The sequence below is a fragment of the Dipodomys merriami genome, unplaced genomic scaffold, assembly GCF_024711535.1.
Source record: "Dipodomys merriami isolate MVZ:Mamm:240054 unplaced genomic scaffold, mDipMer1.0.p SCAF_3, whole genome shotgun sequence".
NCBI lineage: Eukaryota > Metazoa > Chordata > Mammalia > Rodentia > Heteromyidae > Dipodomys > Dipodomys merriami.
The window spans coordinates 72,244,964-72,270,797 of record NW_027204492.1 but is presented as its reverse complement, the minus strand read 5'-3'; the positions used below and the strand labels follow the sequence as shown (position 1 = coordinate 72,270,797).

At 37.9% G+C, this 25,834-nt stretch overlaps 1 protein-coding gene across 3 annotated transcripts in view; it reads right to left on the bottom strand.

Annotated features, from left to right (window-relative positions):
* The window catches only part of Kif4a (kinesin family member 4A), a 92,557-nt gene that overhangs the window by 48,107 nt on the left and 18,616 nt on the right, over nucleotides 1–25,834 (bottom strand). For all 3 annotated transcript variants that reach the window (XM_070040260.1, XM_070040261.1, XM_070040262.1), the window contains exons 8-13: nucleotides 19,672–19,788; nucleotides 18,679–18,854; nucleotides 14,825–14,886; nucleotides 7,434–7,566; nucleotides 5,454–5,512; nucleotides 5,238–5,343 (exon numbers count right to left, since the gene is read on the bottom strand). In XM_070040260.1, coding sequence (XP_069896361.1) covers nucleotides 5,238–5,343; nucleotides 5,454–5,512; nucleotides 7,434–7,566; nucleotides 14,825–14,886; nucleotides 18,679–18,854; nucleotides 19,672–19,788 — 653 coding nt within the window. The remainder of the gene's footprint in view (nucleotides 1–5,237; nucleotides 5,344–5,453; nucleotides 5,513–7,433; nucleotides 7,567–14,824; nucleotides 14,887–18,678; nucleotides 18,855–19,671; nucleotides 19,789–25,834) is intronic.

The window sequence follows — 25,834 nt, the reverse complement described above, 5'->3', positions numbered from 1 at the left end:
CAAGGAAGAAAGCATTGTTTTCAGGAAGACATGTGATTAAGGAGTTCATTGGGTAAGAAGCCTTTTGGCTTAATAGAAAATGAAGAATTAGAGGTAGCACATGAAGTATCTCTACCAGCCCTGTGAAACATTATATGGTTGATAAAACTTAAATCTCAGTACCTTTAAGGTAAGGAGTGAGGACACCTTTAATAGCAGTTTCTCACCATAATTTACAGTACTGGAATTTCTCTGTTAGGACACATTAAATCCTTAAAACACAGATAACAATGGCTGGAGGCATGGCTAAGTGGCAGAGCACCAGCCTAAAAACAGATCACACCAATTATATGATCATCATTACACTTTTTTTTTTTTTTTGGGTCCGGTCGTGGGGCCTGAACTCTGGTCCTGGGCGCTGTCCCTCAGCTCTTCAGCTCAAGGCTAGCACTCTACCACTTGAGCCACAGCGCCACTTCCGGCTTTTTTCTTTTTGCTTATGTGGTGCTGGGAATCGAACCCAGGGCCTCAGGCATGCAAGGCAAGCGCTCTACCACTGAGCCAACTTCCCAGCCCTCATCATTACACTTTTATTTCTCCTATGTTTGAATCTTCAGTATAAGCCTACCCTAGATTATTAGGGTTTATGACACTGGCTTTTGGAGACCTTCCCTCCCTGTTACTCTTTCTTTCCTTCTTTTTCTCTCCCCATCCCCTTACTTTCTTCTACTTCTTCTTTTTTTGTTTTTGAGTCAGGTTCTCACCCTGTGGCCCAGGATGGCCTCCAACTCACTATGTAGCTCAAAGTTCTGGGATTCCAAGTATGAACCACCATATCTGTCCTGATGCCATTTTTGCAGCATTTTCCAGAGGGTCGGGATAAAGTAGATGAATTAATCTTTGAAGAAGATATTCTGTTATTGTGGGGTTTACTTTTGGTTTTTAGCTTGGTGAGATTTTACAATGCTAAGGTTTAAGCTTATGTCTATAATGATACATTTTGCATGAATATGGCAAGATTTTGCTTTGACAATTCTAAATGTGTAAATATGTAACAGCAGGATTTATTTCCAAATAACAATCTTCCCCCTTCAGCTGCCTATTCCAAGGCCCCAAATTAAAATCTCTCGTAAGTAAAAGATATGATTTGCTCAAGTTGAAGGTCAAGAGATCAGGGGCAGGGTACACTGTACTATATTAAGCAACAAAACCTCCTAAAATAAAGTGTGTGCTTAGAGGCTGTAAGGTAATAACCATTACTGGGCATGCAAAATGCTTTTTATGGAATTGATGATGGAAGAGGGAAGTATAAACAAAATATTTGATTTTGTATGAACTGAAAGGACTGCATGAATTTCTGCACAAGTAACCGCAATAAGGATGCTTGCTTGAATTATATTTTAAAGGAAGAAATGGTGCAGTTTAGCACTTAAAGCCCCAAGAGGAATATCTAGGAACAATGGTTGCCTTCATAACTGAAAAGGGGGTGTTCACCTGTCACTTAAAATAAAAATAGGTTTAATTCAGAATGAAGGGCACAAGCATTTATATCTGAAACATTTTGCTTTCACTGTAGCACGTCTTAATAAAAGCTAGGGGATATACTGCTTTGCATTAAAAAAAATGAAGCTTGGGGGGGGGGGTCTCCAAACAATAAACTTGGGGACCTGTGATTCAGAATCCAACAGGAGCTTTATATAAAATGGTTTACTCTGTCTAACTGTGACAGTGGATGGAAGCCAGGAACCTTATCAGCTTGTGGCAATCTTTAGCACCCTCTTATTGCATGTGCCAAATGCATTTTAGTGGCAGACAGCAATTCTACAAAGTTCTTCTCAGCCAAACACCACTATGACAACTTCCTCTACAGGCATACCAGGCAATGGTTACACTGCCAGATCTTCCGTGAGGATACTTAATCTTACTTTACTAATTTGGTTCCCTTGGTTTCCTTTCTTTCCTATGGGAATCAAAGCTCCAGAAATGTAGTAAGCAATCCTCTAAGGTTGGTGTGGTAGCCAGGAATTAGTGTCTTGGGTCATTATTTTCTGAGCATATAATTTTTGGCTCCAGTGGGCTTGTTTTTGTGCCTGTCCTAGGGCTTGAACTCAGGGCGTGGGCACTATCCCTGAGCTTCTTTTGCTTGAGGCTAGCCACTCTATCACTTGAGCCACAGCTCCACTTTTGGCTTTTTTGGTAGTTTTAGTGGAAATAAGCTTCCAGTAGGCTTTTGTACACTATATTATCCCAATTTGTTTTTGTGTGCTGGTCCTAGTTGAACTCAGGGTTTGAAAGGTGCTGTCCCTGAGCTTTTTTGTTTGTTTTTGCTAAAGGCTAGCACTCTATCCCTTGAGCCATGTGTTCATTCTAGGTTTTTTGGTGGTTAATTTGAGATAAGAGTCATATGGACTTTCCTGACTGGGCTGGTTTTGAACCATGATCTCCAGATCTCAGCCTCTTGAGTAGCTAGCTAGGGTTACAGGCATGAGCCACAGGTGCCTGGCTTAAATTATCTTAACTTTGAAATTTTAATTTATTATACAAGGTTTTTATATTTTAGAGGTCTCAGCTATCTTGAAGTATGTTAGTGACATTTGTGTTTGTGATAGCCATTCTCTAGTATGCACTCTATACTTCAGCCATGTTTTTCATACTATTTTCTAAAGTTAACTTTTGGACTCTTCCTTCTATATAGCTTGTAATTTCCCTTCTCTCTGCATGGCAAACTCCTATTCATTTTTAGGATCCAGCTTCTTCTGTGCTTATGCCCTGAACTTTCTAGACTAACAATCACCCCTTCCTTCCCTGATGCTCCCACAGCACTACTAATGTAAATGCATTAGGACAGACACTAGGGAGACTGCCTGGTTTTCTTTGTCTTCTAATCCTAGCCCTTGTCATGACTCTTACCTATGAACCTTAATCCACTTATAAACTACAAGGTTTGAAAAAACAACTCTTAAAATAATCTGGCAACTATGAGAATGGGATCACACCGACATGTTCCTAAAGATAGGGCATGAAAAGTGGAACAATCTCTAATCAAAAGTTTCATACCAATTAACAACAAAAATTGTTATCTGGGCCAAACCACATGGATACATACATTTTTTCATCACCTGTAAAACTTCAATTCTGCCTCAACTTGGAGAGTTTCTGCAGTTAAAGAGGTCCCTGAGCATATGAACTGAATAATGACTTTAAACCCAATCTGAGTGACTTAAAAATTACTTCCTTTTGACAGTAACACAGCATTTAGCAAGCTTACATAGTTGGTAAATTGCAGAAATAGCTTCAAAACAGAGTATGTCTGTCTGGCTTTGGAAGCCAAGTTATCAATTATTGTGCTCTGTTTCTTGGATGGGTAGGTGAGCTATAGTTTTGGACCTATCATGATAGGTTTATTTATTTATTTATTTATTTTTGATAGGTTTATATAGTACTTACTCTAAAATACTACCTAATAGCTATCATAACTTTCCAATTGACAACACTGTCTATTTTTTTTCATATACTTTTTGTAGATGATTTTATGATACCCTACCCTATTAACAGTTCTGGCAAACACAGACAAAATCAAGAATGGGAAATTTCCCATTCTGGTAAAATGAAAAAGCTGTTCCCCAAAGCAAGGAATTACCAGTAGGCATTTACATGTACATTACTGCTTCAGAGTAACAAATATGAGAATGTGGATGAAATAAAACTAAACATAATCTCTTAATATAGTATGTTATCATGTGACTTCAACAGAGAAGGAACACTAAACATAAAAATAAATTTTTTTAGGATTGTGAGATTGAGAATTTTTCTGGTGAAAACAACAGAATCACCCCATCTCCAAAACATATGTAGTTTAGGATAGCCTTGAACTTGTAATCTTCCTGACTTTGCTTCCTAAATGCTTTGCTTCCTAAGTACTTGGTAGCATATGTGTGCTACCATACCCAGCTTATAATAGTTCTAAAATTGGTTAAGAATGAGAAATTATGGCACAATGATAATTTAATCTTATTTATTATTGACTATGTTCTCCTTGGTTGCTCTAAGTTACCTGTTATAATCAGCTTAAATTGAGGTATATGGTAAAAGGTCTCTTATTAAGTTAACCTACACTAAGAGGAAAATAAATTAATGATTACTGCTATTGCTACCTAGACATTCTTTTTGCATTGCTATGTTACTATATATGCTTGATTAGAATATGGCATTTTTTGTGCCAGTCTTGGGCTTGAACTCAGGGCCTGGCTACTAACCTTTAGCTTTTATGCTCAAGGCTAGTGTTTACCACTTGAGCCACAGCTATATTTCTGGCTTTTTGGTGGCTAAGTAGAGGTAAAAGTCTCATGGACTTTCCTGCCTGGGCTGGATTTGAGCCATGATTCTTTGATTTCCAAGTAGCTAGGATTACACATGTGAGCCATCAGTGCCTGGAAAGAATATGGTATTTTTGTGTGTACTTGTCTTTTTTGTTCAAGGTTGGTGCTCTATCACTTGAGCCACATCTGGCTTTTGGCTGGTTTACTGGAACTTTGTGTCCTGGTTTTGATTCTCAGATCTCTTCCTCCTGGGTAGGTATCATTACAGGTGTAGCCACCAGTGCCAGACTTTCTTTTCTTCTTCTTCTTTTTTTTTTTTTTTTTTGGTGCCAGAACTGTGGCTTGGACTCAGGGCCTCGGCATTGTCCCTTAGCTTTTTTGCTCAAGGTTGATGCCACTATTTGAGCCAAAGCTCTATTTCCAGCATTTGTGTGTGTGTGCTCTATCACTTGAGCCACATACCTACTTCTAGGTTTTTGGTGGTTAATTGGAGATAAGAGTTTTATAGACTTTACTGCTGGGCTGGCTTCAAAGTGTGATCCTCAGATCTCAGCCTGTTCAGTTGCTACATTACAGGTTTGTATGAGCTAATAGGACTCAGACTTTTGTTTTTCTTTTTGAGACAGTTTTACTATTTAGCTAGGTTGCCTGGAACTTGTGATCCTCTTGTCTTACTCTCCCAAGTGCTGGCATTTCAGGTGTGCACTACCATGCCTGGTTAATATGTAAAAATTCATGTGTCATTGCATATGCGATTTATGATGGTTTTTGAAAAAAACCTAAGGTTCAGATCATATTCAATTATCTATAATCTGTGTTCTCAAGCAGCTCCCAATTGAATTAGTTGAGCATAAGGTTGGGAAATTAGAAATGCTTATGTGCCTCAAGAGAAACAAATAAAAGCAATAATGTCTATTACAATGTTCCTATTTTGCTTACCGATAGCTCGGTAATCACTTGTTGCAAGCTACGAATAATCTCTACATTTTCTTTTAGTTCTTGATCTTCCAAAGTTTCTGCTAGCTTTTGAAGATCCAATTTGCAGCTGAAAATTCAAGCAAAGAACCTAAGGGTTAATCACACTTTGAAGAGACAAAGATGGATACAATATGAAGATGGAATAAGTTGCTAATAAATATCTGGTAGAAAACTCACACTGCATGCTGCTTGAGCTCTTCTAGCTTGGCGTTCATTTTTTCATTGGCTTGCTCTGTCTGCAACAAAGACCCAGGAGATCATCAGTGGCAGTGCCTGATAGCCTCATCAAATTATGTTCTCTCCCATACTCTTATGGATGAAAACCTAGCTTGAGAGACTGCCTTCTTTGCAGTAACAGAGAATTTTACTGGGCTTTCAGTTAGTGAGAAATGTGTTTTTAACAGAGTCATGGAAATTTGCCCCAAAGTCAACATAAGCTACTAAAAATAGCACCCAAGCAGCTGGGTTTTATGCTTGCCATGAAGCTCAGACTATGGGGTGGAGTGTGAAGCCTTAATTCCATACAGAACTTTGCAACTGGAAGAAAAAGCAGTATATCCTGGCATGCTACTCACTGCTATTTGCAAAAAAATAAAAAATAAAATCACTTTAAACTGCCTCCTACACTGCACTGTTCCATAGTCTCAGCATCAGCATATTTAAAACATAAAATGGCCTCACAGTAAATTTGAGCTGACATTATTTTTTAAGTTATACTATCTGATATGGTAGGCTAGTTTTAGCAAAAAAGTAAAAAAGGTTAAGGCCCAAGAAAAATGTGGGCAAAAAAATGAAATGGCAGGAGGCAGCTATGTTTTGGGAAGGATGATTGATATTTTCAATCATAGAATCTGGCATGCGGGATACTGCAAGATATTTGGGAAAGATGATTTATATAGAACAGAAATGTGCTTGTTTTAAAGTCCTGACAGGATATCAAATAATAAGCCTATCAGACACTCATTGCAACAATCTTATAAAGGTCATATGGGTATGTGGCTAGACTAACAAGTACTGTCTGTTACGTCAGCCAAGCACATACATATGTGAAACACAGCTTCCAGAGTGAGTTACTTCAAAGGCATAAAATGAAGCAGCAGAGACAGAAAATTGTATATAAAAACCCTTAGATCCCACATTCCCTTTCTGCTAGTAATGGACAATACAATAGACATAAAATTTTAAAGAAAACTTTAAGTAGCTAACCTTTCCTTTCTGGCAATGGTTGTATAATCAAAGACTAAATTGTATTTAGGCTGTAGAAAAACCTCAGTGACAGAGCCACCAGTAGGTTTCAGAACCTGTATAATCACTCATATAGTGATCTACTATTTGGCAATTAACCACGTTGAAAATCGGTTGAAATTATTTTCCAGATTGCAGCTGTTTAGATAGCTATGAAAGATGACAGCATTAGGGGAAGGGAGAAAGAGAAGAAAGATCTTAGGGAACAGTTACTTGGTATAGATTGCATATACCTTATCTTAAGTGCTTAGGACCAGAAAGAAGTATTTCAGATTTTAATTCTTTGTTTTTCAGATTTGGAAATATTTGTATATATGATGAGATGTATTTGGGATGATAATAAATGAAAAATTTATTTATGCTCCATATATTCTATCTCTATCTCTATCGATCTGTCTATCTATTTAAATATATAGATAGTTGATGATAACTTTATACAACATTTATAGTGAACTTGAATTTTGATTGTGATTTGTCATGTGAGGTCAGGTATGGAATTTTCTGTGGGGTCATGTCAGTGCTTAAAGAGTTTTGGATTTTGAAGCATTTCAAATTTCAGATTTTCAGATTAGGGACACTCAATCTGAATTACAGATAAGAGTAGGCAAGATTTTACATAACTTGATTCTTTCTTTTCTGTATTTCAGAATAACTGTATTTTAAAATAGGATTAACTGGATTTTTTGTGGTAGATATACAGCTATCCACTATACAGTTTTTGAATGAATTATTCTGTATGTTTGATAACAAACCCATATGTTTAATCCACAGGGAGTTCTCTGCAGGATACAGAAATATAAATATAGGTCTTTCCTTATTACTTTTTTCACATAATAAGAACCATGTTAAAGATTTTAGAAACTTGGGTCAGTGAATGTCTTGAGTACTAGTATTTTAGTTTTAAGGCCTTACCAAAATGATCCTCTCCAACATCTGGGCTGTCTGACCAACTGCCTCACTCAGCCCACGACTTAACTTTTCATTCTCCTCTGCTAGAGACTGGTTCTTCTCCATCAGAGATTGTAGATTCTCTGATGGTTCCACACTAAAACAAAAAGTAAAATTATTTTTTAAAATCCCATAACTGACAGCATCTGTGTCAAAGGTAGATAAAAATACATTTCACAAGCCTTTTGGGTAGAGATTGGGTTAAAATGGCCTTATGAAAATCTGTGAAATGTATGTCTAACACCATGGGTCCTCCCAATCTGGCCATAGACAAGAAATAAACTGCTGTAATGGTTAAGGTTTAGCAGAGGGTAAGAATATAAAGCCAGATAACGTTTTAACAGGAATATCTAACCTTTACTTTGGCTATTAATTTAGGATATTCCTATTTTTTGCCATATAATTGAGAAAGGAAGGCTAGTTGTAGCAAAAATACATCTCTGTTCTGTCCCTTTTCTGTCCACCCTCATCCTTCATTAAAGGTTAAAGAATAGGAACTGAGACTGTAACTAAGGGTAATACACTTGCCCAGCATTCATGAGGTTCTGGGTTCAGTCTTCTCTATGGCAGATGCAAAGTAAATGATCAAGGCTGTAGGGAAGGAAGAAGTATGGAGAAAGCAATGACATGGCTCAGGGTTGAAGCAACCCGATCAACCCATGTAGACTTCCCATTTACTGAAAAGTTTAGAAAAATAGCATTTAAGAACTCAAAAATTTTAAATGAAGACCAGTGGGCACTAAGAGCACATTTCACAGGTCTTTGTAAATGTTTCATTCCTAATGTAGGCTCTGCTTGAAAAGGATGACCCATAGCCTCTTATTCATTTGTCTTGCAAAGTTAAATTGCTTAGAGTGGTGACCTCAACAATGGTATTCATTTCAAACATGAATGGAAGGGAGGGACAGAAATGGCTTGAAGAAATACACGCAGACAGAGAAGAAACTTTGGAACTTGTGCTTATTATGTAGTATCAATTCCAGACTAATAAAGCAGACTGGTAAGGAGCACACTTTTAAAAAATCCATTGGTAAAAAATGTTCAAATGACTAGAAAACAGGACTGGTTCAAAAAAAAGATCAAAGGAAATAGGAAGATTTGATCTGAAGACTGAAGGAAAAAATGAATAGCTGTCAAAGCTATCATAAAGGGCAAAAAGGAAAGGGATCAGCTGTTCCCAATCTCAACAAAGGATAGAAAAAGATTTCAGAAATAAAGTAGATGCCAGGTTAAGACCTCTATTAATTCTCAGAAAATCTTAGCTAGCTCTTTATTAAAAAGTTAACAGCAAGGCCACACAATATGGTTTCCTGTTACATTGTTAAAAATTCAATTTCCTATGAAGAAATGTCAATTAAAACATGGTTTGGGGCTGGGAAGTTGGCTCAGTGGTAGAGCGCTTGCCTTGCATGCCTGAGGCCCTGGGTTCAATTCCTCAGCACCATATAAGCAAAAAGAAAAAAGCCAGAAGTGGCGCTGTGGCTCAAGTGGTAGAGCGCTAGCCTTGAGTTGAAGAGCTGAGGACAGCGCTCAGGCCCAGAGTTCAGGCCTCATGACCGGATCCCCCCCCCCAAAAAAAGACATGGTTCATAAAAATAAACTTAGTGCTGGGCACTGGTGGCTCACGCCTGTAATGCTAGCTACTCAGGAGGCTGAGAGATGAGGATTGTGGTTTGAAGCCAGCCTGGGCAGAAAAGTCTCTGTGAGATTCTTATTTCCAATTAACCACTCAAATATAGGAAGTGGCAGAGCATTAGCCTTGAGTAAAACCAGCTCAGGAATAGTGCTTAGGTCCTCAGTTCAAGCCCCACAACTGACAAACAACAACAACTACTACTACTTTGTAAATTTACTGTCATTTTAGATTGCTGGTTCTATAGTTCCTTATTCTTTTGTGTGTGTGCATGTGCACATGCACTCCAGTACTGGGGCTTGAACTCAGGGCCTCTTGCTCAAGTTAAGACTTTTCTGCTCAAGGTTTATTGTGCTTTACCATTTGAGCCACAGCTCCAATTCTGGCTTTTGTCTAGTTAACTGGAGTTAAGAGACTCCCAGGCTGACTTATCTTACTCTTTTCTGACCAGTCTGACTTCATTTTCTTCTGTCTGAGATCCTCAGAGCTCAGCCTCCAGAGTAACTATGATGACAGGCTTGAGTCATCTGCTCTGAGCTAATTCCTTATCCATGAAATCCTCCATGTCTGTCATGTAAGTCATAAGATTCTGAGTGATGGTATTTTCCAAGGCTTTTTCCTCCCTAAAGTGTTTCTCTAAATGGGGGAATCATATTTAAGCCAACTGTTCATTTTTTCCAAGGAAATTTAGTACCTATAAGTAGGATCTTTTACATGATTTGAGGTTAATGCTTGAATATTTAAGCACTGTTACAATTAGGTTGACACTTCTACAGCACTATGAGCTAGACTCTACTGTACATGATTTACATATATTAAGCATATTTAATTCTCATGGGAGCCCCAGTAGTTAAGTTCTATTGTTATTCCCATTTCATACTAGATGAAACTGATGAACAAAGAAATTAAATAAGGCAGAGTCACAGAACTGGTGCTTTATGATACAGCTGGGATTAGACTCAGCAGTCTAGTTTCTGAGTCCATACTTCTAACTAACATGCTAACTTCACAGATGGGTCATGTACCAATGAGAAGGCTACATAAAAGCTCTTCAAGTAATATGGGGAAAATTTCTTTGCAAGATGTAAAAAAGCATTTACAAAAACAGATGTAGCAGAAGCTATAACAAAAACAGTATAAGACCATAACATGAAAGAGGGCATCCATATTGATGGGAGAAAGCATTAAGAGTGAAGCAGATGCCTTGCATGCTTGAGTCCCTGGATTCAATTCCTCAGCAACACATAAGCAGAAAAGGCTGGAAGTGGCACTGTGGCTCAAGTGGTAGAGTGCTACCCTTGAGCTGAATAGCTGAGGGACAGCACCCAGGCCCAGAGTTCAGGCCCCATGTCTGACAAAAAAACAAAAAAGAGTGAAGCAGAAAGTAGGCGAAGGGCCAGGCAAAGATCAGACAACAAAGAAAATACAATAAGCCAGTGTTTTCTGTTTCATATGCTATTTCAATGCCAACAATAGGAATTCAGATTAGCTGAACAGGTACAAGTTTATACTGAAAATAATTATAGAAGCTCCAACAAGACATATCCCAAACCAAAAGGACATAATACAAGGACAAAAGTAAAATGTTTATGTATATAAACATGAACTTTTTTGCAAACAGCTTTATGAAATGCCCCTAAAATATAAGTACACATTTTTTCAGAAAAGTAGTAAGTAGTATCATTACTTCGTCGAAAATTATTGAACATTTAAGCTTAATTGTTTGATTCATCAATTGTTTCTTAGAGTTTATAATTTTGGCAGCTGAAATATAACATATAACATATTTGAGAAAGATGCCATCTCTTTAGTAGCCTTAATTTTCCATACATAAAGTAAGTTTAGATAAATTAAAAATATAGGAAAGGCTGCAGTATGGCTCAAGTGATATGGCCTAGCTAATGTGAGGCCCTGATTTCAAACCTCAGTACCACCAAAAAAACCAGTAAAGGAAAATGGAACAATTGCTTTTAAAATGAGTTTAATGAGAAAACAACCTTTGAACAGCCCTTTAAGTGATGCCTTAAAGTGCTTCTCACTTTATCCAACATTCCTAAATATTACCAGGAAACCCGGGCCATAAAATCATAGGCAGAAAACTAGAAAGAAAGGGTAATCATTCTAAGTGATAAAATGATGGCAACTTGGAGTTTTATTCTCTTCTTTATGCATACTTCCTTAAATGCCCTATAAGAAGCAGCACATTAAAAAAAGATGAATTATTGAAACCAAGGCTATCATGCACAAGAAAAAGTCCAAATGGTAAAACAAAATGTAAAACAGTATTATACTAGAAAAAACATGGGTGGAGGGATAGGTTTTCTAACAGAATCCAGATAGTTGTGGTAGTGTATGCTTATAATTCCAGCACTTGGAAGGCTAAAGCAGGAGGGTTGTGAGCTAATGGCCAGTCTGGGATGTATAGTGAGTTCAAAGCCAGCGTGAATTACAGTGCAACTCTATTTCAAAATTCCAAAAGAGAGGGTAAAAAAACAAACAGAAATATAAGGAGAATGTAATTGGATAACTAGTCTGTCAAATACTTAGGCAGTTTTCTTTTTGTGGTAGTGAAATTTGAACTCAGGGCCTCATATTTGCTAAGCCACATCCTTACTTGGCAATTTCTTAAGAAATTAAGCATTATAGCTAGATGCTGCCATAATTCCTAGTTACTTAGGAGGCTGAGATCTGAGGATCGCAGTTTGAAGCCGGCCGGCAGATTCTTTATCTTCAACTAACCAGCAAAAAGGCCTTAAGTAAAGCTGTGACTCATGTGGCAAAAAATTAGCCTTGAGCAAAAACAGCTCAGAGACAACACCTAGGCCAAGTTCAAGTCTCAGAACCAGCACATGCACAAAAAGTTAAACATTAGGACCCAAGTTGTATTTCTAGATATCTACCCAATGAAACCATGCTTATGTGAACACTTGCAAAGGAATGTACACAGCAACATTATTCATAATATTTAAAAAGTACAAATAACCCAAATAAAAAATATATAATATGGTATAGTTAGACAGTTGCAAACTATTTGCCAATAACAAGAATGAAGTATGGTGCATTCTATACTATGGATGAAATCTCAAAAACAACATGAGTAAAGAAGCTAACAGAAAATCATATAATACACCCGAAACAATGATGAATAACACTTCTTGGTACAATTAATGCCCACATAGAATAAATGACAAGATAGTTAAACAGGCTCTATGAGAGGAACGTTAGTAGGGATATAGAAGACTAACAAAGAGGGTGAATGAGAATATGGTCACTGTATGTCATTTGCATATATGAAAATAGAACAATGAAACCATTTTAAGAAGTCACTATTAGGTTTTGGTGAAGATATGAAGACACTGGAAATTTTGTGCTTTGCTGGTAAGACTGTTAAAGAACGCAACTCCTATAGAAAACAGTACAAAGTTTTAATTGAAAAATTAAAAACCGGGCTGGAAGGTGATTCAGTGGTAGAGTGTTTGCCTTGCATTCATGAGGCCCGTTCGATTCCGCAGCACCAAATAAGCAGAAAAAGTCAGAAGTGGCACTGTGGCTCAAGTGGTAGAGTGCTAGCCTTGAGCTGAAGAGCTGAGGGACAGCTCCCAGCACCCAGAGTCCAGGCCCCACAACTGACAAAAAAAAATTAATTAATTAAAAACAGGTAAGACACCAGTGGCTCACATCTGCAATTCTAGTTATTCAGGATGTTGAGATCTGAGGACTGAAGTTTACCCAGGGTAGAAAAGTCCATGAGACCCTTATCTTGAATTAACCAGCAAAAAGCTAGAAGTGGAGGTGTGATGTAAGTGGTAGAGCACCCATCTTGAGCAGAAAAGCCAACTGAGAACTCATACCAGCAAAATTTAAACAAACAAAAATGGAATTAATATATAATCACATTATTTCTTGGTATATACCCAAAGGAACTGAAAGTAGGGATTCAGACAGGTATTTCTACTCAAAAGAAATAAGAAACAAATTTTTACTAACAGGTGAATGGATATATAAAATGTTGTATATATGAAAGGGGTGACATTTCCCAAAATAAATTTACTCATTACCTGACTTTAGTAACTATAACCCCTCTGTACATCATCTTTATAATAACAATTAAAAAGTAAAAATAAATAAAAAGTTAAAAAATGTTGTATATACAAACGATAGAATATTGTTCAGGCTCATGCCATTTAATTTTTCTATGTATTTGTGAATTTCCTGAAATTCCTTATTATTAAGTTCTAATCATTGCACTTAGAAAAGATGCTTGACATTCTTTCAACTTAATATAGTTAGCTGGTATTAGTATTGTTATCCCTGTTCTTTTTTGGTTTCCATTTCAGTGGAAAAATCCTTTTCTATATCTTTGTTTTCAGTATATGAATGCTCTTCAAAGTGAAATGTTTCTCCTGTATGTAGCATATATAGTTGGGTCTTGTTTTTCCTTTCATTTCTCTGAGCATAAATTTTTGCATAACTCTGACTCTTAGACTTATTGCATTTCACATACATAAGATTAAAATAATTAAAACTAATGAAGATGTAGGGGCAATTCAAAATGAAAGACAAACAGTAACTGGGAAACAGCATCCTGCCTGGATACTCTAAGCTTAAATACAGAAAAAATTATACATAAATATTATAATCTAGTTCATAGAAGTTTCTCAAGGCAATTTGGAAATTACTTCATGTGTACACTAGAACTGAACATGTAAATAAATAGACTGCAGATAAGGAGACCTTGATTTTTACTATTTGAGAAAGAAATTATAAATAAGGAGAGGTAAGAAGCTAAGATGAACAAAACAGTGTTAGAAAAAGACTAAGAATCATACGCATGGAAATCATGATTCTTTATATATATTCAAAATGTAGATGACTTTATGTATGAATTATATGCAGGTATTTCTGAGCTCTACCTAATGAGAGGGCTTAGAGGCAGTGACACCCCAGAAACAATGAGTACGAACTAGTGCCAGCACACAGTCTTAGGTTTCTAAGCACCATTTTCCAATTAAAGAAACTAGGACTCCTTGACATATGGTTAATTCTAGACCTGATGCTGGGAAAATGTAGTTTGGAACATCCTGTGGAAATGCTCAAAAAACTTGAAGACTTGTTAAAGAATATAAGAGCAACATGAAAGCAGGTAAGAATGGACAAGGTGGCAATAAAGCAATGCACTTCATTGCTTAAATGATAGTATTCAATGTTAAAACCACAAACAAAATAAGTACCCACGTATCTATGTGGGCCATCGAAGAAATAAATGGGGAAAGAGCTCTTTCTAACAGTAGCATTCCAACTAATAAAATTTGAAGATCAGAACCCATGTTCTTTCCAATACATTAGTTAAGTCCTAAGTAGTAGTAATGTGGGTAAAATCACTTCCTTGACACAAAGTGCTACCAAAAATTTTAGGATATCAAAACGAAAAAAATTATCAGGAAAAAAAGCGTGTGTTAAGGGCTGGAAAGGTGGCTCAGTGGTAGAGCGCTTGCTTTGCATGCCTAAGGCCCTGGGTTCCATTCCTCAGCACCACATAAGCAAAAAGAAAAAAGCCGGAAGTGGCGCTGTGGCTCAAGCGGTAGAGTGCTAGCCTTGAGCTAAAGAGCTGAGGGACAGTGGCCCAGGCCCAGAGTTCAGGCCCCACGACTGGACTCCCCCCCCCCCCCCCAAAAAAAAAGCGTGTGTTAGAAAATACATTTAACTCATCTATAACTCTTACTTTATAGATCCAGGCAGGGTACCTCCATGGGCTTGTAGCAGTAAGACTTGTAGCTGTTGTACCTGTGAGAAGCAAAGAAAAATCAAACTAATCAAAACTATCCCTCTGTGATGAAATTACCACAATTAACAAGAGTAATTAAGTAAATTTTTACTTAGTGCCTATGAAGTCTAAGGCATTTTAGGCACATGATATTATTCAATAAATATTTAATGTTAGAATGAATAAACAAATAAGTGAATAACAAAAAGGACATTTTCTCCAATAATAATAAACATAGCTGGAGCACCAGTGGCTCATGCCTGTAATCATAGTTTCAGGAGGCTGAAATCTGACGTTTGCTGTTCAAAGCCAGTCCAGACATCTTCAATTAATCAGCAAAAAGCCAGAACTGGAGCTGGTGTAGAGCACTAGTTCTGAGGACAAAATCTCAGAAATAGTACCAAGGCCTTGAGTTCAAGCCCCAGGACTGTGTGTGCACACACGTGCATACACACATACAAATAAACATAAGCTGGACACTGGTGGTTCACACCTGTAATCTTAGCTACTTAGGAGGCTAAGATCTGAGGATGGTGGTTCAAAGCTAATCTGAGTATGAAAGTTTGAAAGTTTTTTTTTTTGTCCGTCATGGGCCTGAACTCTGGGCCTGGCGCTGTCCCTCAGCTCTTCAGCTCAAGACTAGCACTCTACCACTTGAGCCATAGTGCCACTTCTGGCTTTTTCTATTCATGTGGTATTGAGGAATCGAAGCCAGGTCCTCATGAATGCAAGGCAAGCACTCTACCACTAAGCCACCTTCCCAGTCCCAGTTTGAGAGATTCTTATCTCCAATTAATCACAGAAAAGGCCAGAAGTGGTGCTGTGGCTCAAGTAGTAGAGTGTTAGCCTTGAACAAAAGTAGCTCAGAGGCTGGGAATGTGGCTTGGTGGGAGAATGCTTGCCCAGCATTCATGAAGCGCTGGGTTCAATTCCTCAGTACCACATAAGTAGAAAAAACTGGAAGTGGTGCTGTGGCTCAAGTGGTAGAGTGCTAGTCTTGAGCACAGAGAGGCTCACAGTGTCCAGGCCCTGAGTTCAAGCCCCAGGACAGGCAAAAAAAAAAAAAAAGTAGCAAAAGAAAGAAAGAAAGTAGCTCAGGGACAGCATTCAAGCCCCAGGACCAGAAATAAAAGAATAAACATTAAGAAAAAAAGGAAATAGAACTGAGTGTGGTATTTTATAATTCAGATGATACTTTGGGCAAGTAAATTAATTATATTCTGTGTAGTGGTCTCTAGGAAGGAAATGAAAGACAAGGATAGGGAAGAAAAGAGATGAACTGCATAGCATTTACCACTGAGGAAGAATGACAGAAATACTGGACAGTTATATGGGAGGAAGCTGGTTTCCAGTGGAAATCAGTACTATACCAAAAAGGAAAGAAAAGACCCTTTTAAACCTTCATCCATCTAATTCCTGCTTTCTCATCTCTACAGGGACTACTTGAGCTGTTGTTGAACAAGCAAATCATTTACATCACCACAAATTTATGATCTTCTATCCCTCCCATTTCTGTTGAGAGTATATTTAAACCTTCTGTGTTCTCAAGTCCTCTATCATTTGATCATTCTTAGATGACTGTCCTAGTCCCTTAGTTCTCAATTTCAGTTTCACCTAACGAGTTCTACATTTATATTTAAAAAATAGACATGTGCTTCTGCTGTTGACTGCGTAGCTACTGCCTTTGCTCACCTTGCTTCCTTGAAGCATGAAGTGATTAGCTTCTTGCACTTCCTTATCTACCATACTATGTATCCATTTATCCTGTAGTAACCTGCTTTTCTCACTCTTCTGACTTTCTCACTGTGGTCACCATCAGCCTCCTTGATAAGAATAGGCATGTTATTTTCTCATCTTACTTTACTGCTCTTCCTAATTTTATACTTATGATGACCTTCCTTGAAATGACCTACCCTCGTTTCTATGACATCACTGCTTTTCCCCCCTATCTACTCTTTTCATGCCTCTCTTGTCATCTCCCTTTTCCCCATTCTTAAGTGCTGGTAGCTCCCCAGTTATTGTTTTAGACTTCTGACCATTTGCTTATTTAGTAATTAATATTTAGTGAGTACATTTAATTTGCCAGGCACTCATCTCATCCATCCCGTATTTTCAGATAGCATTTCAATATTGATGACTCTTAAGCCTGTTATGTTAGCTCAGATCTTGATACATCAGAACCATAAACCACCTCTGCTTCAACATTTACACTTATATAACCTGCAAGCCCTTCAAATCCAACATGAATTCATCATTTGTTTTCCTACCTAACCTGCTTTCCTCCTATATTCCTTGACTCAATGATTAGTATTCTCATTTATTCAATTGTCCAAGTAACAGACTTGGGAACCAACCTTGACTCACATTAATTACCCTCCTTTTCCACATCAAATCTGTTATCAACAAGCCCTATCCATTCAACTGCCTGGCTGTAGCTATGCCCACCTTGAGTTTATTTTCTATAACTTTGCTGGAGTGATTTTCCTAAAGCAGACATTTCACCATGTTACCCTCTTACTGAAAACTGTTACTGGCTCTTAGTACTTTCGAGTCTCAAATTATTTTTTTCAGTGAGTGAGTGTGTGTGTGTGTGTGTGTGTGTGTGTGTGTGTGTGTGTGTGTGTGAGAGAGAGAGAGAGAGAGAGAGAGAGTGTGTGTGTGTGTGTGTGTGTGTGAGAGAGAGAGAGAGAGAGAGAGAGAGAGAGAGAGAGAGAGAGAGAGAGAGAGAGAGAGAGTCTCACTATGTAGCCCAGATTGACCTCCAACTCTTGATCCTCCCTCACCTTAAGTGCTGGGATTTCAGGTGAGCACTTTCACTTTTTTCCAGTTTTAAATTTGTTAACGAATAGCCGGGCGCTGGTGGCTCACGCCTGTAATCCTAGCTACTCAGGAGGCTGAGATCTGAGGATCGTGGTTCAAAACCAGCCCGGGCAGGAAAGACCGTGAGACTCCTATCTCCAATAAACCACCAGAAAACCGGAAGTGGCGCTATAGCTCAAGTGGTAGAGAGCCGCTCGCTTTGAGCTGAAGAGCTGAGGGACAGCGCCCAGGCCCAGAGTTCAAGCCCCACAACCGACAAAAAAAAAAAAAAAATTTGTTAACAAATCACTAAGAAACTTAAGGATCTGGCCACTGTTCACCTCTTTATTATCAGTGAAATTCCAAGTCACCCCCAATCTTTTTTGGGGGGAGGTGGGCTGGTCATGGGGATTGAACTCAGGACCTGGGCACTGTCACTGAACTTTTCTGCTCAAGGCTAGCACTCTACCACTTTGGGCCACAGCTCCAGTTCCAGTTTTCTGGTGGTTAATTGGAGATAAAAGTCTCAGGGGCTTTTCTGCCCAGGCTGGCTTTGAACTGCAATCCTCAGATCCCAGCCTCCTGAATAGCTAGGATAACTGATGTAGCCACCAGAAGCTGGCTACAACTATAATCTTTTTTTTTTTTTTGGGGGGGGGGGGGGAAGTCCGGTCGTGGGACCTGAACTCTGGGCCTGGGCACTGTCCCTCAGCTCTTCAGCTCAAGGCTAGCACTCTACCACTTGAGTCACAGCGCCACTTCCGGCTTTTTTTCTTTTTGCTTATGTGGTGCTGAGGAATTGAACCCAGGGCCTCAGGCATGCAAGGCAAGCGCTCTACCACTGAGCCAACTTCCCAGCCCTTACATCTACAATCTTAAATGGACAGCAAATACATGAATACTTTAAAAGTCCCAAACTAACATAATGCTTAGAGAAGAAGCTAAGAAGCAGAGGTTCTATCATTCCATTCACATAATTGTACTTATACTATAGAAACTTTAGTCCCTTATACCTGTTGCCTTAGATGATTAAGTTCAGCTGTCTGGGGATCAATATTAATGACAGGTTTGTTCTTGATTTTTCTTGCTCTGTCAGCATAGCGAAGGGTATTTAATGTTTCCTCTAGATTAGAGTCAGCAGGACTCACGCAGGCTATCATAAGGGTATGGCTATTGCCTCCTAGAGAATCTGAAAAGAATAAAAACAAATCCAACAAGTAGATGATGACTTCAAACTTGAGCTATAAGAAAAAATTATTAGATATCTACAAGTGTTCTACTCATATTAAAAAACACTGTTTTCTTTTATTTGATGCCAGTAGTAGGGCTTGAACAGGTCCTTTCATTGTTGCTTGGCTTTTTCACTCAAAGATTGTGCTCCACTATTTGAGCCACAGATCCACTTCTTTCTTTTCAGTAGTTAGCTGAAGAGTCTCACAGACTTTTCCATTTGGCACTGACTTTGAACTGTGATCCCTGGACTTCAGCTTCCTGAGTAGCTAGGATTACAGGTGCGAGCTACCAGCAGTTGGCTTAAAAACCCTAAGATTTCTGATGTGCAGAAATTTCTATTGCACATGTCCCTATTCTCAAGAGAAACTATGATTTCAGCAGTTAATCAGGTTAAAACATTTGGGGCCTGGCCCATGTAAGTTCAAAACCACTATTAGAATTAAACATTCTTAGGATGCCCCCCTAGAGGGATTTTAACTCTCCAGAGACATTTACTTAGCAGCCCTATTAATTAAAGAAACAGTCATCACGTTCATTCTCAGGTGCAATGTACAATCGGCACTCTATGGATTTCTTGGCTCTCAAAGTTATATAAGGAAGAAATTATTTTCATTATCTTAGAAATCTGACTGCTAATAACAATCTCTCCTATTTATCAATTAGACAGCTGTATCTGTGATAGCCCAAATAGCTGGCTTTTTACCTGCTTGCTTTCTCTGCACTATCTATTATGCTGAATTACAATTTTATTTTCAGAAGCACTTTGGACTTACCTTGAAGCAGTCGGGTCAACTTGGAATCTCTGTAGGGCACAAAGCTACTCTTTTTGTCATCTCCAAGAGCACTGATTACATTTCCCAGGCACAGGAGCCCTCGGTTAATATTAATACCTAATAGCAGGAAAAAAAATTCAAATTTCTTGGCAAAGCACCTTCCATACACCTACATAGGTGTATAGTCCCATGGAAATATTGTCATCAATTATAAGGAAATTTCTTAATCCTACTCACTTTTTTGAAAGTGTCTCTTTAGGTAAAGTTCAAAGAATAAAGGTCTAAATATTAGATTTACAAACAAAGCAGGAAGATAGATAGCTATCATTATGATAACAAAGGTATAGTTATTTATGTTCTATAGCCATTATCAGAATCCTTAAACTAACGCTGTGAAATAAAATGAATAACTACTTTTCACAATTGTCCTATGTTCTTTCTGCTTCATTAGAATAACTTTTCTTCTCATTGTGTTTGAAAGGGCAATGCTTCTTTCTTACTTTATGTAACTCAGGAGTTTGCTTTTTCAAATGTTGTAATAATCTGAAGTCCCTTCTAAAGCACTTGATTTCTCATTATTATACTGGTTAAATGTATGGGCTGCAATATTATGTAGACTTAGGTTCCAATCCTGACTGTCATTGACTAGATGTATGATCCTGTATAAATTTCTATATAAAATGAGGCAAATCTCAACAATTTATTGAGTTGTAGTGGGAATTAAAGACACACATCACATACCACTTAAATGCTAAACAATGGTTTTCCTGTTTGAATGTATTCCCTAGAATTCAGGTTGAAAATTGATCCTAGTGGAACAGTTTTCAGAAGTGATGAGGCCAGGAGGTCTTTACAAACTCATGGATGGGATTTCTGCCTTTACAACAGGGCTGGAGGGAGCTAGCATGCCCTTTTTGTTCTTCTGTCCCTGTTGTCATGTAAAGACACAGTGCTCATCTTTTTTCCCCTTCTATATTTTTCTGCCATGAGAATGCAGTGAGAAGACACCTTCACTAGACACCAGTTTTGCTGGTGTCACAATCTTGCACTTCTCCAGTTTAAGAGCTGTGAGAAATAATTTTTTATGCTATTAAGTACTTGTACAAAGAGGTTACAATTCCCTAAGTCAGGATATGAGTACAATGTATCTTGATCAGTGTCACCCCTTCCAAGAAATAAATTTTTACTGTTAACAAATTATCCGCCCGAAAGTATTTTCTTAAAAACCAGTGGACCAGACAAATGGCATCATTATTGTTAGCTCTACTCTGCTTTTTACTTATTCAGTTATAACATGAAAGCACATACTTTCAAGATCCTATTGTGGTTTGGATATAAAATGTTTCCAGATAAATGCATGAAGAGAAGGAAATTTTATAAATCATTATTTGTCATTCTGTGAATATATTAAAACTTTTTGTTTGAAAAAAAATTAAAAGAAATAAAATGTTCTCAAAGGCTGTGTATTTAAGGCTTGATCCTCAGATGGTTCTGGTATTAAGAGATGTTGAGATCATGCCATTACTAACCTCATTGATGGGTTAATCCATTGATGAGTTAAGCATGTGGGTCTAGATGGAGAAAGTAGTCATTGAAGATGGGACTTCCAAGGATGTATCTTATCCTTGCCCCTTTTGTTACTTCTCTACTTTCTAGGTAGGTTCCCTCTTTTCAACCCTTTTTGTCATGTTTTGCCTTACCACAGGCCCACAGAAAAGGAGACAAGTAACGAAAGGGACTGCAATTGTGAGCCCAAACTAATCTTTCCTTCTTTTTTTGTCAGTCATGGGGCTTGAACTCAGGTCCTAAGTGTTGTCCCTGAGCTTTTTTGTTCAAGGTTAGTGCTCTATCACCTAGAGTCACAGCTCTACTTCTGGTTTCCTCATAGTTAATTAGATATAACAGTCTCACAGACTTTTCTGCCCAAGCTGGCTTTAGAAGATCCTTATATCACAGCCTCCTGAGTGGCTAGGATTGCAGGTCTGAGCCACCAGCTTAATCTTTCTTTCTTTCTTTAAGTTCACTTTCTCAGGTATTCCATCAATGGTGAAAACTTGACCAGGAAGATCTCAAATTCCAAGTTTCCCTCTAACTCCCTCCCAGCTTTTCATGGATTCTGTTCCTCACCCTTACGGTGAGTACCAATTTACTGATACTTTCTAACACTCTCATTAGCTCTGCATCTTTTGGGCCTTCAACTACTTATTTTGAATCCTATAGCCAATTATTATGGCCAATTATTTCAGTTTTGCTTCCCAAAGTACTCATAGAACACATGATCTGTCATTTCCATTCACACATGCTAGGCAAATAAAATACCACTGAGTTATACCTAGCTCCTCCCAACACACGTTAATCCAACTGTGTGTACACTGAGGCATGTTTGTGTATCTGTTGCCTGCAGTGCTAAAGGAATGAATGACATAACTAAATGGATTGGATCCATTACAAACATACTACAGACCTTAGCTAAATTCAGTAAATTAACCATCTTCACTTCCTTATTCTTGCTTGACTAATCTGGCAGTGATTCTGAACACTATTTTCAAGAATACAAATCTTTCTTCACTCTCTATTTCATCAATTACTCTACGGAGATTGAAGTTGTATATAGTGCTTCCTAACCTCCCTTTGCCATTCCTCACATTCCTCTCTTTGATGCTGCTTATTCCCTTTTCCTTGCTCTTGTTTCAGATGGAATAGCTGCCTTTATTCTCAAAGTTCTTCCTTTTATCTTTGCTGATATTTCTATCTTCTTCATTTTCTCTGGGACTAGGATTTCTTTTCTTCTCCCCTCCCCCTCTTCTTCCTCCCTCTCCCTTTCTCTTCATTCTTGGTCTCTTACTTTCTTAGCGGTACTGCAGTTTCCATTAGCTTTTTTGCTCAAGGCTGGTACCCCACTTCCGTTTTTTATTTTTAGGGAGTGGCTAATAGGAGATAAAGACTAACAGATGCACTGTACTTATAAACTGACATGTTGAATGGTAACTCCTTTTTAAAGATTAAAAAGACCTTTAAAGGGCTGGGAAGGTGGCTCAGTAGTAGAGCGCTTGCCTTGCATGCATGAGGCCCTGGGTTTGATTCCTCAGTACCACATAAGCAAAAAGAAAAAAGCCAGAAGTGGCTCTGTGGCTCAAGTGGTAGAGTGCTAGCCTTGAGCTGAAGAGCTGAGGGACAGCGCCCAGGCCCAGAGTTCAGGCCTCACAACTGGACCCCCCCCAAAAAAAATTTAAAAAGACCCTTAAAGACTTTTCTGCCCAAGATGGCTTCAAACTACAATCTTCAGATCTCAACCTCCTGAGTAGCTAGGATTATAGCCTAGCAGGGCACTGGTGATCTTGAATTTAATTTTCCTTCACTAATTCCTTCTTTTTAGCCTATACACACGCTTAAATCTCCCCAATATAAAAGACAAGCAAATCTTTTAAGCAGTCATCGAGACAATCCATTTCACAGAGATATTTATCCTTCCAGGAGAGAGTTTGCTAAGATTTATCAAATCTGCTTGTGAACACCTATACTAATCTCCCTATCAGTCCTTTCCTTTCAGCCAAACAGAACTCTGTACCATCTAACTGGCTCATATCCATCTACATCAATGATAAAGATTGTTTGTCAAAGCTTCTAAGCAAAACTAGCTACAGTTTTACATAGAAATAAAACCAAAATACCAGAAAAATCTGGACTTAAGGATGAAGTAAACAATGTTACTTTTTTTTAATTCCCTTCAAGCTAGAGTTGGGATTTGAAATACAAAGGGGCTAGGGACATTGAGTGTTTCCCTGTAGGGAAATCACCACAAAATAGGATTTGATTTTATGACATTAAAATGATATGTTTTTAACAAGGATAAAAAATAGTACTTAGATGTTTTAATTAAGGATGGTTATAGAGAAAGATACCCAGATAAAATTATATACTGAAATTCTTTTGGAAATTGAGAGTGAAAAGAGATCAAGCAAGAAGTGAGTCAACAATACTGTTGGGTGTTTGTTCACTATGGCAACAAAATCAAAGGAGAAATAAATTTTTTTTACAGTAGAAGGAAATATAACTTCAAAGGTACCATGGAGGCACACTACAATGGGTTTCACAACTGGTATAAAGGTGTATTTATTAAAAGGGAGAAAAACTAGGTAGGAGTAAAGTGAAGTAGCTCCATGGGTAGTGCTTCTAAACTATGGGCAATTTGACTCCCTAGGTGATATTTGGTAATATCTGGAGACAGTTGATCATCACAAATCAGTAGGGTAAGAGAGCAGTATGTGTGCTACTGGCATCTAGTGGGCAGAGGTTCAGGATGCTGCTAAACATTCTGCAATGTACAGAATTGTTCCCTACCTTGATTATTTAACCCAAAATGTCAACAATGCCACAGCTGAGAAATGATCCTGCGTAAGTAAAACAAAAACAAAACTAAAGCAGAAAGGGTGGGTAAATTAGGATAAAAAAAATAAAGTAATCTTACAATATAGATATAGACAGCTTGGTCAGAAAAAAAAAGGAATGAACTCTTAGGAAAATGGATGAAAGCCTTATAGAAGCAATCACTGAGAGAGGATGGAGTTGGGCATGTAATTAGGAGACCAAATATCTTAGTTCAAGTTTTGCTTCTGCCACATACCAGTATGTGTGAAACTTTCCTTTATCCATAAATAAGGGCTTATACCTATCATACTAATGGACCATGGTAATCATCAAATGTGATCTATAAAGATATCTATAAGTAAGTTATTGGTTTTGAACTGAGTGGAGGAGCATGGACCATCTATATATTTGCTAAGTCTGGACAATAATTACCATTTGTTACCTAGAAGAGGGCATGGATGCTACTTCTGGTAATATTTCATCTAGATACAAGTTATATGAGTGTATTTTACTTTGTGAACATTCATTAAACTCTACTGTTATGATATGGACATTTTTCTGTTTCCCATGTGCAATATACTTAGAATCTAATTAACAGTGGCATAATTATGTTTTATTCAGATACATAAAAATAGAAAAATTTAAAAGGAAATGTTCAGCACCCACATTGACTGAGAAATATCTTGAATAGATAATTTAATCAGGACTATAAATGATCTATAAATATAAACATATATCCAATTAGTGAAAAAAAAGCCCGATATTGGCACAAAAATAAATCCAAAGATCTGATATTTGATAAGGAACCCAAAGATATACACTGGAAAATAGAGTCTCTTAAAAAATTAGTGTTGAGCCTGGCGCAGGTGGCTCATACCTATCATCCTAGCGACTCAGAAGGCTGAGATCTGAGGATTGTGGTTCAAAGCCTGGGCAGGAAAGTCCATGAAACTCTTATCTCCAATAAACCACTAGAAAACCGGAAGTGGCACTGTGGCTCAAATGGTAGAGTGCTCGCCTTGAGCTGAAGAGCTCAGGGACAGCACACAGGCCCCGAGTTCAAGCCCTTGAACGACCAAAAAATAAAAGTTCTGCTCAGCTAAGGATATAGTACTAAACTAGAAAGATAGCTAACAGACTGGGAGAAAATCTTTACCAGTAATACATCAGACAGAGGTCTAATATCCAAAATGTACAAGGAGCTCAAGAAACTAACCCTTACCAAAGCTAATAAACCAATTACTAAATGGGCAAAGGAGCTAAGGAGAGACTTCTCAGAAGAGGTTAGAATGGCAAAGATATGCACATCATCCCTGGCCATTAAAGAAATGCAAATCAAAACAACTCTGAGATAACATCTTACCCCAGTTAGCATGGTCAACATTGTGAATTTGAACAACATATGTTGGCAGGGATGTACGGAAAAAGGAACTCTATTGCACTGTTGAGCACACAGGCCCAGAGTTCAAGCCCTCGAACAACCAAAAAAAAAAAAGTTCTGCTCAGCTAAGGATATAGTAACTAAACTAGAAAGATAGCTAACAGACTGGGAGAAAATCTTTACCAGTAATACATCAGACAGAGGTCTAATATCCAAAATGTAAAAGGAACTCAAGAAACTAACCCTTACCAAAGCTAATAAACCAATTACTAAATGGGCAAAGGAGCTAAGGAGAGACTTCTCAGAAGAGGTTAGAATGGCAAAGATATGCATATCATCCCTGGCCATTAAAGAAATGCAAATCAAATCAACTCTGAGATACCATCTCACCCCAGTTAGCATGGTCAACATTGT